The following is a 19,505-nucleotide window of genomic DNA, read 5'->3' as shown; positions in this document are numbered from 1 at the left end:
TAAAAAAAATACTAACCATTGTTATAACTGTATCTTTAGTCAAAATGAAAATAAATGTCTGATGAAAACTGAAACGTCACAAAGAAAAACTGTTTTCTTATGCTTGTAATAACCGTAAACTACAGGAAAATAAAATAAATATGTAGCAAAATTCTTGATATTGCTTGGATACTCGATTATTATTAAAATTATATATTCTTTGATACTACATATTTACCTACATATCCTTTTCATAATAAATATTTAGGTACATATTTTATCAATTATTGTTACACGTTTATGTACACATTTTCTACTTTGATATTACATAAAAATCTGGGGTTTAGTAATAAGTATAGTTTAAAGCACTAGGCAATTGTTTTGATTGATTGAGTTTGTGTTTAACTTGATTTTCGAGAAATTGCACCTGGCGAGGAGGAGCCTTTATGCACAGTAAAGCTAATCGGGACTGAACCTACAGTTTAAAGTAGGGTCCGAACCACTATGTCTCTCCACCAGGTATTGAACCCGGGACCCTTTGATTTCAAGGTGGCAACGCTACTACTGCACCATCGGGGAGGTCCTCTAAGCAATGGATAATGTCGAATTCACTGTAAATGTACACCCATTGTCTCTAACATTCAGAGAATTATGAAACGTGTCAGTTGAAAGGGAAGGGGGAGTGAGTGCCCACTTTCACACCCACCAGAAGAGGAGGAGGAGAAGGAAAATAAAAAGTAGGAGAGAAAGAGATGGTGAATAAATAGCTAGTAAAGAAACGAGAGAGAGATAAAAGAAGCATCTTCAACCCACCCCCCATTTTTCTTCTCCTCTCTCTCTTTATGTAATACCACCATCTCAAAGGAGGAGCATGTAACGACCGCAATGTTAGGCAGATTTCAGTCGTATATTGGCATTTATCTTATTCGTATACTTTCAAGTTAAGAACTTGGATTAAATTATTTATACTTAATTGTTTTCATAATTTATGTATATATTTACGTTTTATCTTGTTATAACATTATTCGCGTATTTTTGCAACATTTATTCAGAATGTATAGGCTAATAATTATCCCAAATAATATATGCAACGTTTTCATTGTTTTTCAAATCCAAAATTGCTAGGATTATTTTTATCTTTCACGCAAATTTTGTTGTTTAAGCACAAGTTAATTACATTTCTTGTTAATATCGATTTTTGTTCAACAATGTACAAGATTGAAGTAATTTGTCTTCGTTATAAACTAAATCTTTATTTAATCATTTTTTTGTACAAGGGCAAATATGATTTATTTGATAAAATCAGTTTAGTTATTTCTATATAGTTTAATATTGTAATATTATAGCAAAGTATTTCTCCCTCGTTTTCAGTAAAATATCGTTTTCCTATTGGCTGTTTATGTTAGGAGTGGGGGAACCATGCTATGTGTTTTTGGCGATATAAATTCCTCCACGTTGGCATTTTTAATTGTTGCCAACCTGAACTTTAGCTTACTATCGCTAATTAACATTGATGTGTTATATAAATCATCAGTTTTTCTTGCGTTTTTTTATGTTATGAGTTTGTATTATTGTAAGATAGAACAATCTGTTATGCTACACCTCGTGCTTGAGGTAGGCAGTTAGGTCTTGCTATTAACTATGAAGGCGGTGTGCGGATTCGTGTTAAATAAGTTGCTTATCACTGCCTATGAGCATGCATGACCCAACAAATTATAATTTTAACTTGTGCGAATCAGTATGTACGTGCGATTCGTGGAAGATTTTGGACATTTTAATTATAAAGTATTTTAATTTTATTTACTGTCACGTGTCGCAATTCGGTGGTTTCCTTCCTGGAGGAAGGGTGGATCGTCTTAATCTCGATCTTTGGGTGAGAACTGGTGCTCCCAACTGACCAGCCGGAGCAAGGAGCGGTGTGTTGCCAATTCGGATCTTCATACCCTGGAGTTAAGAGTGGTGGCACGTTGCAAGCAAAAGAGCTACATATCTATTTCTGTCTCTCTCTCAGTAGAGAGAGAAGGGAAGAGATAAATATCCCTCTCTTCTTTTCCTCAGCTTCACCCCCCCCTCTCTCTCTATACCTCCCCTTCCCTCCTGGGCATTTGTCCCCCACCCCCTTTTGGGAGAGATAAAAAGAGGCAAAGGAAGATAGGAAGTTGAGAGCCCACACCACCTCCTATGCTCCTCTTTCTCCATCCGTCATCAGAGTATGAAGGATGGCGAAACACCAAGTAAACACAGTAAGCGTTTTAATATTATTTAAAGTAAATTGGGCTTTAATTTAAACAATTGTTACCCTTTACAATATTTCTTAGATGTGGATATGCCACTCATGGGCAAGAAACAACAAGACATCACTTTTGGAATCAACAGGAACACAGGGTCAAGCCCTGCGATGACAGACCTTTTGGGAAGTGTTCGACCTAAAGCATTTGCTCTTATTCAAAAGATGATGAGCCACCAGACCAAGATAACCGGCTTAGCTGCTGCTTTTCCTCTGAAAGAGATTCCACTTTCTGTTCAAGACAAGGTTAGCTTGATCGGAAGGATCGACTGAAGTTAAAAAATTATAGATGTGTCAGTACAGTAAAACCGCGTTAATCCAGACTAATTGGGGGGGGGGGGATAAGTTGACCAGTTTAACGAAAGTCCAGATTAACTGAAATGACCTAAAAGAACAGTAGAAAGTGCATGAAACCTTTGTTTATAGCAACAAAACACGTTTATTATGGTGTATTTAAAGGGCATAGGCCTAAAATACACTATACAGTACAGTACAAAGTCTGTGTCTGCGGCAAACAGAATTTCATCAGTGGTTGTCTGCCTTTTCTTTGGGAAGTTCTTTTGTTGACTTCTAGTCACATTTAAAACCTTGCATTCTGCTTTTTTTAATAGCCTTTTGCCTGTCCGGATTAAGCAAAGTCCAGCTTAACAAGGTTTTACTGTACTTATACTGCAGGAGGCCTTAGAAAGAGCGCTTTGCGGGCTAACAGCAGACGTCGCTCGCACACTGTTGCTGATACTCTCGTGTCGTCTGCTCCTCACACGAACAAACAGGCCGAGGTAGCAAGGGGCAGAGGTCACTCACCCTTCCAGAAGGTGCAGCGAGCTAGCTGTGGCAACCGGGCTCGCTCATTCGTAGACCTCATTGGTTCTCACAGACACACCCCCATATTGTCGTCTGCTGCAAGTCCGCGAAGCGATCGTTCTAAGGCCTCATGGAGTATAGGTTATTTACCCTCATCAAGTCATACAAGGAGAAACCCTTTGTAAAACAAAACACAGGAATTCAAATAAAGTTTTGTACTGAAACTAATCCCATGGACATGAACTCCATAACACAAACACTCGTGACATGAAAGGAAGAATTCAGGGGATGGGGGTCCAGGGGGTCAAGACCCCCACCAAAAGAATTAACAAGTACTCAAATAAAATAATGAAAATGTACTTTTTAGCATTTCTTGTACTGTAATAAATGGTTATTTATTTTCTATGAACTGGGTAGACAAGGATTATTATATTGGGATAATACTGCTTTGAAGGACAGAACCGAAGAAGATTTATGCAAACTACTACTCATGAAAATATGCATAAAATATTAATCAGGAACATCCCTTCTTTATTATTCAATAAATATTAAATTCTTTATCTATTTGACATTAATTTCCTTGTTTCATACAAATTTGGCGATCTTAAGTACATGCAAACTAGATAATATATACAGAGCATTCCCTGACATTCGCTACGAGACTCGGCGGCAAGCGGCCCGGCATCAGCGCTTGTCTTTCCCGGTGAAAGAATATATATATATATATATATATTCTTATACCATCTTTTTAAGTATCCATGTAATAATAAAAATGCAGTTATAATAATTTACACATTTCAATGAATATTTCAAATATAATTGAATTGTTTTAATTTAAACATTATTATTATTATTTCTGGGACACTTGGTTCGGACCCCCCCTCCCTCCTTAAATATATTTCTAGTTATGTGCCTGGTGATATGTACTGCTTTGGAAAATATTTAAGAGTAAACTTCGTTCTTCTCTATAGTTCACACAATTTATAATAACTATAATAATAACCGGTGGCACAACAGCCCATGAGTGCCAGGGTCTATCTACAGACTTCTATCCTCACACCAACATGCCGAGGTGGCAGATCATCCAACCAGTTACATGATGACGTGTGGTCAGCACGATGAACCCCCAGTTATTGTTGTAGGTTTTCATGACCAAGTTACGGTACTCGTTCCTAGCTCCCCAATTTCCTCATGATGGTGGGTACACACCAGCCCAATACATTGCTGAATTCTCAGGAGAAAGTTGTTACACTTTCCCTCAAGGATGCTTGAACCAGCATGCATCCCATAGCCTGAGCTCAAAGCCTTAGATTGCATGGCATGGTTAAAGACTACATAATTTATAATGTGGGTTACAAATTCTACGACACCATCTAAGAATAAAATCTTTTATGCGAATAGGACATTAAGGACCAAAGGTGAAAAACCTTAAAATGCAGGGAAATGTAAATTCTTACAACATTATACTCTATTGGGACCACAAAGATTACATTCATAATGTGTGAAAACGCAAAATCAGGGTTTCACTGTTTTATGAAAAGGTCACCTATCTGGAGAATGAATGCAATCTGCAATACTGTAGATAAGCATAACAACAACATCAATATGTTTTTAACGTCATTTATAAAGTTTAAAAACTAAATAATGAAAACACTGTCAAATAACAATGATTGAAGAATGTTTTATGTAGGGATGGGCCCATATGAAATTTTGGCCAATGCCGATATAAATTTACCAATACCCAGGGCTTGAAAAATCTCGGTCACCAGGTCGTCATGGCGAATAAAAATTTCAGCCTGGCGACTTGCAATCGTTTCCTGTAATATTGACATTTTTTTAAGTTTGCATGTAAAAAAATTTGAAGATTATTGCAGTATAGCGAAAGTTGGCAAATGATATTTATCGACGTTGTGAACATTCCATAGAATCGGTAACTATTCCTTACTCTTTGTCCCCCAAGCCCCAATTTTCTGCTTTCTCACATCATTTAGCGATGTTTTGAACATGGTGACGCTCAACTTCTTATAGTACGCACAATTGCTAGTAGGTGGTTTCTTGGCACCTGATTTTCAGAGCTGGCGCCTAGCTTTGAAAAAGATTTTTCGAGCACTATACCGATAACCAGTATTCTACTGATCTGATATAAAATTAGAAATGGTTCTTGAAGAACCTGAAAGGTTCATTGGCGTCCTTAATAAATGTGTGTTTCAAGGTGAGTGCAGTGAAAAAGAAATTGCATATTTAGACATTTACTTTTCTAGAAAGTAGCACATGGAGATTATCCATAAAAATTACAACAAAATGGCAGAATTTTGCACTAAATTATCAGATATTTATCGATATATCGGATCGGTAAAATATTCGGTAATTTTACCGATAAACCGATACCAATTAATCGGTCCGATCCCTAGTTTTATGTAACTTATCACAAACTTTATTTCTGATTGTATTGTATCATTATTTATAACACGGATTCTAACTAGGCACCACGCCATTGAGTTCACTACAAATAAATAATGAATATAAAATCTCCATGCTTTAAAAGCTGCGAGTGTAAAGAGATACCCAGCCCACACACAAGACCAAAAGCCACAAATGAATATCAATGACTGCTGATTCAGTATCTGAGGGGTATAATGTAGTAGGAGGCCAACGAAATACTTGTATATTAGTATTTTATAAATATTGCAAACTAATTTAAAGTATTTGAATGTTCAAGCGTAGATATTAGCATCAGTGGGAATTGGTAGGATTATGGATGACGAGAACAATTTCGGGTACTTATTTTCATCACAGAGGAAACATTGTTATAGCTTTGGCATGCTTGATACAATATGAGTACTGACCCTTTAGAAATATGGCTTTTGAAGCTCTGTTTTATTGTAAGGCAAAGTTAAAGTTCCCCGTGCACTTTGCACCATGCCAATCTCTGCCATGTTGGACGTGATGTTATCAGCACCATGCTCTGGTCAACTTTACCTCCCAGGGTTTCTGCCAGGTACCCATTTAGTATAAGTTGGCTGGGCCTCAAAGCCGCTTCATGCAGTGACAAGGCTGGAAATATTCCTACCTTAGAAAAAACACTCCAGGAATTGAACCCAGGTCTCCCGCATGACAGTCAGACACCCTACTGACTAGAACACTGTGGTTCCTTGTTTTATTCTGATGCTTTAAAATTTCATTCATCTGAATATCAGTTGTAATATAATTAAGCCTTGTTTCCATATTAAAAACACTAAGTTGCTGACCAAGGCAGTATATTAACTAAAATGATTTTAGTTTAGTTCTTCATCTGAAGAAGACCCTGATACAGGGTTGAAACGTTACCTGTTAAGTGTTTTTATCTTAATAAACTGCCTTGGTCAGCAACTTAGTGTTTTTGAATATCAGTGTAAAATCTCTGAGGGTATTTATTAGTGATAAATTTACTGATGCTAATAACCAATATGTTTCTTGAAGAGTACGAGTGGTCAATATCCTACTTAATTAATGCATGTAACTAGGTGACTGTTCAATGGGTTGTTGCTTTAAAGAAACTATGTATTTAGACAATTAGTTTAGACAAGTTCGGTATACGAATTATAAGTTTATATTTGTAAAAACAAAATGGCAGGTTTTTGTACAGTCATGGACCATTTATATATGTGTGTATATACAGTATTGGCCATATTATTGGACTCATTAGTTGAAAAAATGAAACACAGATTAACTCACTTCATGTAGAGAAGTTTGACAGATTTAATGTTTTGTGATACACATTGCATTGTTACACACACTGCAAGTACTGTCAGAACTTCACATGACCACCATTGGTCTTCACCTTTGGCTCTTTTTGAGCCCATTTTATCATTGTTTATGTACAATTCCCTTTCACTCTTATTTCTAAACTTCAAACCACGTGGTTTATGAAATTACATGTTGCTCTGGTGGTACAAATAAAGAACACCGTTACAACAACCAGAATTAATATTATTTCCTTTGTTATAACCAAACAAATAGCATAAATAACACTGTAAACAATGTATGTATTGTTCCAGGCATTTTTAAAAATCATGCTGCCATCTGTTCATAGGACACAGTAAAAGAAAGGATTGTAAGAAACAAGATTACGTGGTCTGTTAGGAAGGTAATGAGACTGATTTTCTGTAAACGATGAATTTTATTATTTTTACAAATCCAGGTTATCCCTTTCAAAATAGTTCCCTTGGGCAGCTACACAGAGATGGAAGCATTTTTTCCTTTGTTCGTAGCAGTGCTGGAAGGCTTCTGCTGGAATACCTTTTAGCTCGTCGGTTACGCTCTTCTGGATATTATCCAAAGTATCAAAATGGCATCCCTTCAAGTGGTTTTTCAGCAAGGGGAATAAAAAAAAGTCACAGGGACTGAGATCCGGCGAATAAGGAGGCTGAGGAACCACAGGAATCCTTTTTTTTGCCAAAAAAACATTGATGGAGACTGTCGTGTGACATGCTGCATTGTTGTGGTGCAGCATCCAAGTGCGTGCAATGCCTGGTTGCATACGTGCAACCCTTTTCCTGAGTCTTGCAAGGACTTCATTCGGTACACACGTTCAAATTTAACTCACCGTCAATCAACGATCTGACCTCACCCTTTCCACATTGTCATCCGTTTTTGAGGATGAACGTCTTCCCGCACGAGGTTCGTCTTCCACTTGTTCTCGGCCTTCTAAAAAGGACTTGTGCCTTCTGAACACTTGTGCCCTAGATAGTGTATGTTCTCCATAAGCCCTTTGTAACTTTTCATAAGTAACAGTAGGGGATTCGCCAAGCTTAACACAAAATTTGATGGCACAACGTTGTTCAAACGTTTGCCAGTCCATTTTTGTAACGCACCTCACAAACACAACTTCACGTCACACGGTCTCAACAATCGTGTAGCAACTGTAGCAAGTTGAAACTTGTACTGAGTCAATGGCAAGCGTTCACCTACCTGCCGTGTGAAGGTGGGGGCAGCAGCATTGCCGGTTCGTGCACAGTGTTGCCAGTCTCATTACTTTCCTAACAGACCACGTATATCAAAGCAGACAAACAGTTTAATCCCATAAAAAGTTATAACAATCGTCAAATATATTTAGTTAGAAAACTTTCAAAACAAGGAAATGTGCTTCTTTTTTTACAATGAGTGCAATAATTTGGCCAATACTGTATATTAGATTGGTAAAATTATCGGTTGTATTCACGATATATCATAAGTGACATACGTGAAACTTATTTTATTCCCAACAGAATTTTGTTCCTATCCTGCAGCCTGCACCAATTTAGATACAAGATTGTAAAATAACAATTTCTAAATTGTATTCTTGTAGATTACTCTGGTACTGATGGAGAATTTCCTGTTACTGAAAATACATGAAATGTGGAATGAGGTGGCCGTCAGTTTTGAGAGCACCGGGATCAAACTGACGAGTGCTGATGGCTGTGCTCTGGAAGCCCTACGGAAAACATATCTAGGATTTGTCCAAGAAGTAAGAGAAAAGCAAATCAATATTTTGAATTCAAACGAAGGAATGGTAAGTTGTTCCTGGTTTAATGTCTCATTAATAACATCTGATTATTTAGACATGAAAATGGGTGAGTGTATAGTAACAATACTCAACCGATGTATAATTTTTGTCCTATTTCAGTTACTTTACGCCAACTTTCTGCCTATTGAGTTAATCACGACAATGAGGATGAAGAATGAACTGATGAAAATAGATGCTGAGAGAAACTCAATGACACGTCCATACATTATACAAGACTCAAACCTGGAACCTCTGGATTTGCAGCTCATTAACTCATTCGCTGCCACCTAAAAAATTGCTTACTTTTGCCATGGGGCCGATTAAGGTTCTTATGAAATTTTGTTTATTTGTAGCACAAAACGGATTGAAAATTGTTGAAAATTTGCAATTTTCATGTGAATTTTACAATGATGCCATGCACGTCACCGGCATATAGTATGAAGTTTTGTTACTCTGTGCTGCATGATGTGCAAATGCATCTTGTTCTACTGACATAGATAATCTTTATTTTTGCACAGCATGCAATATTTTCACAATATTCTCCTTTTCTTTCTTTTGGATGTTCCTCCTAATGAATTTCATGCATAGACATATATTTATTATATAACGCAGTATAATATATTGAAATGGCTATATTGATGCATAGTTGGTTCAACACTTTGTTAGATTTTGATTTTGTTTATTTTTCTTCACTTTTCTGCCAATTTTGACTAATCGCGAAGATGAGGATGAGTGATGATGTGATGAAATTCATGAAGAGACGTTCAGAAACACCCAGCTGGGATTCGAACACGGGACACCTAGCATGCTGTGCTAACCACTCTGCCAGGGAGGCTGGCAATACTTTGTTAGATATTGATGTAACATGACAAAATCACTTGCAAAAACAATGTTACATTTATAGGCTTGTGAAAGTCCAATGATAAATTTGAAAAGTTCCCATACATTTACTTCACTTACCGCAAATTGCGTAACAAGGTTCAGTGCAAAGTCCTGGCTCCCCTGGACATTCTAAACAACAGAATGCAGTGTGTTTTTCTCTATTGGTACAGGAAATAATAATTGTAATGTTTCAGACTAGCAATGTTACCAAGAATAAAAATAAAAAGCAATTTCTTTGCTGTCAAACAATGCCTTGATGCATGACAAAAAGAACTATAATGCCGTAACGCCATTTGATGCAACAATGCTAAGAGAGACGTGCAAATGAGAAACCAATCTAATGCTTATTTCGAACAATACTTCAGCAATGTGCCATGAGAGACTTAAAACCCTGTTGTGCAGTGCCTCTGGTGGCCAAGCATTCAAAGGTAATGCGTATGACGCACACAGCTACAAGCCCACATGACGTATATATGCATCATCGGCAGCGAACGTGTTAAGCAGATCACTCCATGGAAGCTGGCTACTGTAAACTTCCACACATTCCGAACCACAATGTGCAAGCACAGGGAATAAAAACCAGAACCCCTTGATTATACTGTGAAGGTTTTTAACTACTATGCTATTTGGGAGGTTCAGGAAACTTACTTTTGCAGTGCCAATCAAATTTGGGTACCTAACCAAAGTGGCCACTCTAGGACCATGATAAAATTCAAATATAATTCCCGGTTTTCAATGTGAACTTTCCATAAATTCGAGGGTACAAGCAGATGATTTCTTTGTTACAACCTTACAGATTACTGCTTCTTACAACCCACAAACATATTAACAACATAAAGGGTGTGTGCGATTCCAATGTATCCAAATTTTTAATTACATTCAATTAAACAGTATACTAGTTTATATCAACCGATACCGATGCCGATACTCTTACCGATTCCCACTGATGCTGATACTTGAAAATTACAATAATAAAAATTTGTTCAAAATATTGATCAATATTGGTGTGTAAATATTGTTCTCCAATTATATTCATCAATTTGCCAAGAAATTTACTTTAGAATATTCAAGAATTGCATCAGAATATTAAAATAGATCTTATGTAATCACAAAATTTAGTTTTTCGTGCAAAATTAGTGCAAAATAAAAAGGAAGTTTTAATTTTGCATAATTTCCAGGATAATTAGACTCTGCGAAAGTGTCGTGTTGCATTTCTCCGGAGTCCGTGAAAGACCAAAATGTCGGAAAGTATCAGCTCGTATCGGTAGAAGAATTCCAACCGATACTTTCTGATACGGATACCGATACATTGGCATCGGTATCGGCTCAGCCTTAATAAAAACACAGTTTTTTTATTTAAAATTTTTTTAACCATTGTTATAACTGTATATTTAGTGAAACTAAAAATAAAGTCTGATGAAGGGAGCGTGTGTTCTCCTGAAACATCACAACGAAAAACTGTGTTTTTATGCTTGTAATAACCGTAGACTACAAGAGAAATAAACAGTATACATATTTAAAATATGTAATTTGAGATGCTGAGTTTACATTTGCTGTTTCACATAATCGACTTGAAATACATCTACAAACACAAGTGACAAATGATGTGGGATATACTAATCTACTAAAAATTGTTAATTGTATAAGAATTTCAATCTCAAATTTACGTAATCAACTTCAAGGTATTTTGCAATTATCTTCCGTCTGTCAGATATATTGTTCTGCAAAGAACACTAACAAAGTAAAATGGATTGAGAGAATTCTGGTTTGTTTTCCATGTAGCTGTCTTTTCCTTCCTCGATACAAAAAAAACTGTTAAAAAAAACTTGCCTTACGACATTTTCCCAGAATTCAACGAATTCCCGGTGAGTAACCACCCTGTTGCATATGTACTTCTCTTATGCCACTTATCTGCTTCTTTAGGCTACAGAAAACACAAACATTAAAAAACACATGATGTACTCTTTATTTAAAAAAATATAATGGAAATTTCCATAATTGATATTTGGCGGAAGGTGAAAATTTTCAGGCAGCATGGCGACCTGTATTTTCTACCCATGCCTGGAATTTTCTTCCTATAATGAAAGCACAGTGTGTTCCTGTATTTGTTTGCTTGTTTACTGCAGGAAGAGAAACAGGAGAGTGACTTCTATGAATTGATCAGAAACTGCCACCTGGCCCCTGCACTCTATACTCTCCATGAGCTGGAGGACATCGTTCTCTGTAGCAACTACGAGTTTCTGGCTAAAGCAAAGGAAAAGCAGAGACAGGAGGTGAATGCCAATTTAGACAAGTTACCTGCTGAGTTTAGTTGCAGAACATTCTTGGAGGAAACCAATGTAACAGTAAGTACAGAAGATTCAAGGATCTGCTTCTCCAATGTTGTGACAAGATCCTATTTACTACTCATAACTGCCCAAAAAACATATGTTGAACTGAGGGGAGGAAAAGTAACAGAACTATATGTGGAATCCAATATTAGTAATGGTTATTGCAATAATCCAGACAAATTTAAAGTATTATTTAGACGAAAGAGAGTTACTAACTTTTTTCGCGAAACTTACTTGTAGAAGTTCTATTAATTTCAGTGGCTGCTGCCACCATCTGCTTGGGAACTCGATGCTTCACTGGGGTTTCAATTAAATTGTTATTAATACAACATCTATAAGTAAGTTTCACGGAAAATTAAGAACTCGCTTTCGTCTAATTATCATCAACCACGACTTTTATTCACCAAACATGAATAAAGTCATATCGTATCACTCCATAAGATTATATTTTATTTAAAGCCTCTCTGATGTTTCATGTTGACCAGGGCATTCACTTGTTTATCTCAGTTGTCTCAACCTCTGTGGTATGTAATTAATGCACAGTGTTGTGCTATGCAAACCTCCTGAGGTATTCAGGATATAGGAAGTTCCATCATGCTATGGAGTCAGTGGTTTGCATAGTGGCAGTAAAAATCACGATTCGGCATGGAGGAAGGTCTCCATGGCCTGGGTGATATAGAGATGAGGCAGACTGAGAAGGGACTGACTTTTGATTTGGATTGAGGAGAGAGAAGAACTTAGCGAAAGGATTTGAGGAAAAGGGAGGCGAGGTGCTGGTCAACCTGCAATGAAGCCTACAGAGGACTTAGTTTATTTTATTCTTCGAAATTATCTTCATCCTTCAGATAGGCAGGTAATTATCCTAACCCAGCCATGATTCAGGTTCAAAGGTTCATAAAACCCAATGAGTGACCATTGTCTTTTCTAGTTGTTAGTTTTGCTTGTTAAGGGGTTTAGTTTTAGTTGTGCCTTTCGCACTGCCAAGCGTTAACTCGTCATGTTAATGACGAATGCTCTCATCATCGAGGATGAAGGATGAATAAGTTACATCACCCATTGATTAATTGTGAAAGTGACTGGTTCTGATTCCGATCATTCTGTAGAATGACACGGTATTATCAAAAAATTCAAAGGTTAGTGTGATCATATAAAAGTTGCAGCAACCTTAGTGGCAGTCACAATACAGAGGCTGTCGAGTGATGCTCTGTCCTGTGTATGTGGTGGGATGTCTCAAATTGAGCAGACTAGCATCAGGTTAACAAAAGTACCCTTAACCCGAAAATTAGGGGATTCAAAGTGAACTCCCTTACCCTGCAAAATTATGGCTATGGAAGCAACATCAAGTTCCAGGCAAGAATATCACATCTTGCTGCTGTTGCAGCTGCCTACTCACCTGATGACTTTTGGTTGTTCCCTACTTTATTGTGGTTGTTTTCCAACAATGAGGGACATCAAAGTTCTTCTTGCAGTGGCAGGGCTGTGAAGCAACTGTGTAGAAGAGTAATGTATACTGAAGGTAACTAACTTTTACTTCATTAGGACAATAGGAATTTAATAAAATACCAAATGCAGTTTACTTACGTTATGTGACTATGTTCCATTTACAAAACAACGTTTCGGGAGTCAACTGCTCCCTTCTTCAGGCTACTTCCTTGGCTCACGTTATCGCTTCTTGCCACGTCAAATTAGTTTAAGTTGGTGTTTTAAGTCCCCTTTATACACATTAAGGCTAATCGAGACTGGACCTACAGTTTAAACTGGGATCCGAACCACTATGTGCCTCCCCACCAAATTAGTGTAGAACAAGGAATACACTATCTGGCCATTCGTCACCGGACACCTGGAACGAGTACTTTAATCCGGTTTCAGGCGTCCGTCAGTATCGTGTGGGGCCACCTTTCGCAGCAAGTACAGCCGCAACCCTCTGAGGAAGACTGTCCACCAAATTGCGATAGGTTTCGACGGGAATCCTGCTCCATTCCTCTTGCAAAGCGGCGAACAACTCTTTAGTGTTTTTTGGGCGGTGTGGCCTGGCTCTCAACCGGCGCTCCAACTCGTCCCAAAGATGCTCAATCGGGTTGAGATCAGGACTTTGGGCGGGCCAATCAAGTTTTTGCACACCCATATCCTCGAACCACGTGTTGATCACACCTGCCGTATGACATGGGGCATTGGCGTGCCGAAACAGATAAGGACCACTACCGAATTGTGCCCACAATGTCGGTAGCGCAGAATTGTCCAGGATCGTTTGGTATGCATCTGCATTCATGTTTCCACGCACTAACACAAGAGGACCAAGACCATACCAGGAGAAGCACGACCACACCATGATGCCACCTGATGGGGTGTCCGGTTATGAATGGCCAGATAGTGTAGGTCATAGATATTCACTTTGGTAAAAAAGAGTTGCTAAAAACTTCCCTGCCCCTTTAAACGAAAGTGGTTTTTACGAAGAATGAAAGGGGCAGGGAAGTTTTTATCAAAACCTATTCCTTGTTCTACACTAATTTGACACGGCAAGAAGCGATAATGCGAGAAAAGGAAGTAACCTGAAGAAGGGAGCAGTTGACTCCCGAAATGTTGTTTTGTAAACGGAACATACTCACATAACGTAAGTAAACTGCATTTGGTATTTTATTAAATACTTATTGTCTTACATTGTGAGAAATTCGCACAAGCACAAAACATGTACTTCATTTGGATATGTTTCATGGGTGAACTGCAGGAACTTTCTGATGGTACAGTCATGTTCAAAAAATCTGTCGCATGGATTTTTTCTAAGTCCAACGTCTTACGAAATTATGTTGGTAGCTCTGAATCAAGGAAGTGTTGTGAAATATACGATCATCCAATCAGAGTGAAATTCGATTCTGAGGAGCAGGAGGCGTGACTCACGGTCTTGTCCACAGGAAGTTCAACCAATGCAGCATTTCCAAATATGAGATAACGTCCCCATTGGTTAAATATTGTTTCAATAATGCGAATCGGCAGAAAGATTGCGCAAAAGTTTACTTTGTCGTTTTAATTGCCTTTAATCGTTTCAAATTAGTATTAAATTGTCCCAATTATAGTTCACGAGCTTAATATAATGTATTCATGTATGTGTTTGACAATCATATATCACTCATTAGAACAATTTTCACAATATTTTCACTACGTGAGATGACATTTCATTTACATTTACGATAAAATAGTGGTTTGGGTGTAATAACAGTTTTCATTAATTAATTTAGAGATGCATTTTTATTTGTTGAGTTAATGATTAGGTTAATTCGTTATTTCTCGCGAAAAGAGGGAACCACAGCTGAAATAAAATACACAACTTGTATTATTGAGGTCAAGAGTTCGTTTTAACATCACTTTTTGCACACATAGGCTAATCACGACTCGGGATACATTTAAATTGGAATCTGAAACATTGTGTGACCTGACTGGAACTCGGAAAAGGACACACTGATTACAAGCCGTCGATACATTACCACTTGGTCTGGCGAACGCCAATAATAATGAGGGGTTGTGGGAGTGGGAGAGGGGTGACGGAAAGTAGAAAATAATAATGTCACCCCCTTCCCACCCCAACCCTAGAGGTGCCAGGGGTGTCTTGGAGTTGAATGGCATGAGGAGTGTCACTATTCATCTTAGTGACCCCAACAACTATGGATTCCACACTAATATCAGTCGTTTTCGATTATTTTTACGTCACCTCCTTCCCACCCCCAGCCATAGGGGTGCCAGGGGTGTCTTACCTCCACAGCATTTCTTTCCAGCTTGCAAGTGATACGTGTATCAAGTTTGTTTGAAATTGCTCCAAGCGTTCAAGAGTTATGCCGGAACAAACACATACACACATCAATTTTTATATACAAGTATATAAAAATAATATAATATATATATAGGGTGGCACATATTGTATCTACCAATAGAAGTTGGCAACCCTGTCGGAATGCAGGTGTGCATGCACAGAAGTTTCCCATGCTTAGGCAGCTGCATGTCTTGCAATTAGTCTGCCATGGAATGTTGGCCGGTTCAGACACGAATCCTGGCAGTAGAAGTGTTCATCCGAATGGGTCCCATCCAGGAGACACTGCGACGAAGACCCAATGAGGTTCGCCATCAACCAGTGCCAGAGCTTCACAACATGATATGATGGATCACACAATGGAGCCAATGGAAGCGTGCAGAAAAGAAGTCTTCAGGTCGAAGGAGGCGGATTCTCTGGCACCCTGATGCTTCCCAGTGCAGTACCTACTGCGTCTCCTCAATGGGACCCGTTCAGATGAATGCCTCTACTGCCACGATTCGTGTCTGAACCAGCCAATGTTCCATGGCTGACTAATTGCGAGACTTGCAGCTGCCTAAGTATGGGAAACTTCTGTGCATGCGCATCTGCGTTCCGACAGGGTTGCCAACTTCTACTGGTAGATACAATATGCGCCACCCTGTAGAAGATAGATTGAAAAGCAATGTGGAATCTGTGGTTCAACCAAGAATAGAACCTGGATCTTTCACACTAGGCCAGAGCACAACCAGAAATTCCACAACTTAGATCTCTGTGAAACTTTGTACTGTTTTTGATATGGAATGCTAAAGATGAAGGTTTTCAACTTTGCAGTATGTTTCTCTGTGCTATAAACTTTTAACGCAAAATTTATGTTCTGCAAGTTGAAAATTTTTAAAGCTTTGAATGTAAACATGTGAACATTCAGATTCAAAGATATGTGGGTACAAATTGTCCATCACTATTTTAATCCAGGCACTATTAATTTTTCCATGCAGGTTTTTGATAGCGATCAATTTTTTCACCTGTCTGGTAGCTTCATCAGGGATGTTCTGACTTGTTGTGGGTGGTGTCGTTCTTTTCTCGTCCACTACAATACTTACAACCTTCCTTGATATCAATCTTAAGCAAAAGCCTTCAGATTCTTCAAAAACTAATAATAAATCCATTCACGATGGATGCAGTAGAAATTTCACATTTCCACATTGCTGATTTGATAGTTCTTTTCTGATTAATTTCAAAGGCTGATTCCTTCATTCACTGAGGAAATGGAATCTGGGACACCCAGTCAAGGCAGTGAGCCTTCCAAATTACGAGGGGCGTATCATAAAGAATTACACTTTATTGTTTTAATGCAAAATGAAATGGCGTAATTCCACGCACTGGGCAGGATGGGCGCATAGGTACCTTGTCTACCGCCAGGTGGCAGCACCGTGTGACAGTGCGTAGTCTGTGACCTGTGCAGCCGTCGAAGCACAACGTCACGAGTGCTGTTGCGAACAACATGGAACAAGATGAACGTGGTCAACGATGGACGAGTTGGTTTTTGTGGAAGGAAGGGGAAACAACGACACATATCCATAGACGGTTAGTGGCTGTGTGTGGCGAGTATGCAGTGTCACGGAAAATGGTGTATAATTGGGTAACTGGCTGGAAAAACGGTCAAACATCGACGGAGAAGGGAAAGAGTCCAGGGCGACATGTGAGTGTGAAAACAGACGCAAACATCGCGCGTGTGGAAAATGTCATACTGGAGAACAGGTGTGTGACGTTTATGGAACTGGAGAGGATTACGGGATTAAGCAGACGAACCCTGCAACGCATTGTGCACAGTGACTTGAAAATGGGTAAAGTGTCAGCTCAGTGGCTACCGAAATGTCTTAACGCATGCCACAAACAACAACGTGTAGACATTTCCAGGGAGCTTTTGGAACTTTACAACCAGAATCCAGCTGATTTCATGGGAAAGCTTGTGACAGGTGATGAAGTGTGGCTGCATTACCACAAACTGGAAACCAAATCCCAATGCATGCAGTGGAAACATAAGGGTAGCCCCCCACCCAAGAAATTCAAAACAGCGCCCAAGGCTGGGAAACAAATGGCCACTGTGTTTTGGGATAGTGATGGCATCATCCTCATTGATTGGCTACCGAGGGGAACCACCGTTAACAGTGCAGTCTACGTGGCAATACTGACGCGGTTGCATCGTGCAATTCAAAAGAAGAGGCAAGGCAAATGGGGCAAAGGTGTGCTTCTCCAACATGACAATGCCCAGCCGCATACCAGTCGTAAAACAACAGCTGCTATTGACCAACTGGGTTTCAAGGTGTTACCACATCCAGCATACTCTCCCGATTTGGCATAGTCCGATTTTCACTTGTTTGGCGCCATGAAGAAGCCCCTGCGTGGTCACCATTTCAACAATTGTGAGAAACTGCATGAGGCTGTCCAGCGATGGGTGCACACAACTCCAAAGAACTGGTTTCAAAATGGTCTCGAAAGACTTCCACACCGCTGGCGTAAGTGTCTACAGCTCCAGGGGGACTATGTTGAGAAAGTGCATATAGCCGATTAAATGTATCTATGTCTGTATGTATCGAATACAATAAAGTGTAATTCTTTATGATACGCCCCTCGTAATAATAAAATAAATTATCCAATCAGAAACATGGAAACATAAAATTTCTTATATACAATAATAGTATATCATTAAGAGAAATGTGACAATCAACGTCATCCCTGATTTGACATCCAAAAATTAAACCATTGCCTCTCAAGCAATGCCTAAAATGGGGGGGGGGGGGGGGAGGACAGTGCTTTCTAAAGTGGATTTATGGTGTGTGCTACAGTGGAAGTTCAATGAGCACTGCAGGTTTTATCCCTTCTTCAATGTCCAGCAGCACTGCCCACCTAAGGGGTATGCAGGATCCCAGATGATGTCAGTACTGAAATCAGGAAAAAATATCTTATCCCGATTCTGACTTCAAGAAATAATTTCACAATTTTTTGGATCCCAAACACTCAGGAAATTTTGAATGGTGTGCATTCTTAATTTTTTGAAGTGTCTGAATCAACGTTTTCACAGTGGCAAGAAAGGCTTTCCTTCAAATGTATTTTTCTCCCCATAGCAAGCAACAACACTTTCAAAAAAAATTCTCATTCCGTAAGACCCATCCGTCGTCATTATATATATTCATAATATTTCTTTGTTTCAGAAATTCTGCGGAAGAAATGTACTAGTGAAGAGCGTCCCTGATAATGAACCGCATGAAACTGAACCCATACAAGTAACACCAGAAAACAGTCATGTTTCAACTCCTGGTTGCGATTTCTCAAGTGATTCCGAAGAGGAATTTGAAACTGCTTGATTTGTTGACCCCTGTCACTTCCATCCCATCCAGGAAAGGTGTGTGGAATTTGTGAAAACAATGCAGAGAAAAATAAAGTTGAATGTGCAAATCTGTCCTTATGAACTGTATCACAGTAGACGAATAAGAATTTTTTTTGGATTTTAGATTGTGTAGTCAGAAAATAAAATAGTGTACACTATCAGTACATTTTAAATATACCTGTTTGTAGGCTTACTCAGATTTTTATTTTATTCAACTACTGGAAAACATTTTGCGTGTAGTTCAAGGAATTTTCTTAAGGAAAATGAAGTCCAGTGAGGAATTCCGAGTCCATTTCTCTTTCTAGTGTATTGTTCTCTGCAGACAGACTTTATTTGCTTTGGTTGGTTCATTTGGTGTTTTATGTCTACTTTATGCACAGTAAGGCTAATTGGGACTGGACCTACAGTTTAAAGTGGGATCCAAACCACTACAAGGCAATGGCGCTACCACTGCATCATTGGGCAGGCCCCAGACCTTATTTGCATCAGAAAAGGAGTGTTACATGTTACAGGTAAGGGCAATTAGCATT

At 38.7% G+C, this 19,505-nt stretch overlaps 1 protein-coding gene across 2 annotated transcripts in view; it reads left to right on the top strand.

The window, feature by feature from the left end:
• Positions 1-19,146, top strand: part of LOC145981293 (cilia- and flagella-associated protein 69-like) — a 52,740-nt gene extending 33,594 nt beyond the window's left edge. For both annotated transcript variants that reach the window (XM_083114477.1, XM_083114476.1), the window contains exons 12-15: positions 2,298-2,512; positions 8,397-8,600; positions 11,603-11,821; positions 18,800-19,146. In XM_083114477.1, the coding sequence (XP_082970603.1) occupies positions 2,298-2,512; positions 8,397-8,600; positions 11,603-11,821; positions 18,800-18,952 (791 nt within the window). In that variant the 3' untranslated portion in view covers positions 18,953-19,146. The remainder of the gene's footprint in view (positions 1-2,297; positions 2,513-8,396; positions 8,601-11,602; positions 11,822-18,799) is intronic.
• Positions 19,147-19,505: the final 359 nt, after the last annotated feature.

Source organism: Lepisma saccharinum, chromosome 29, assembly GCF_977018435.1.
Source record: "Lepisma saccharinum chromosome 29, izLepSacc3.1, whole genome shotgun sequence".
Taxonomy (NCBI): Eukaryota; Metazoa; Arthropoda; class Insecta; order Zygentoma; family Lepismatidae; genus Lepisma; species Lepisma saccharinum.
This window is presented reverse-complemented; position numbering and strand designations above follow the sequence as displayed.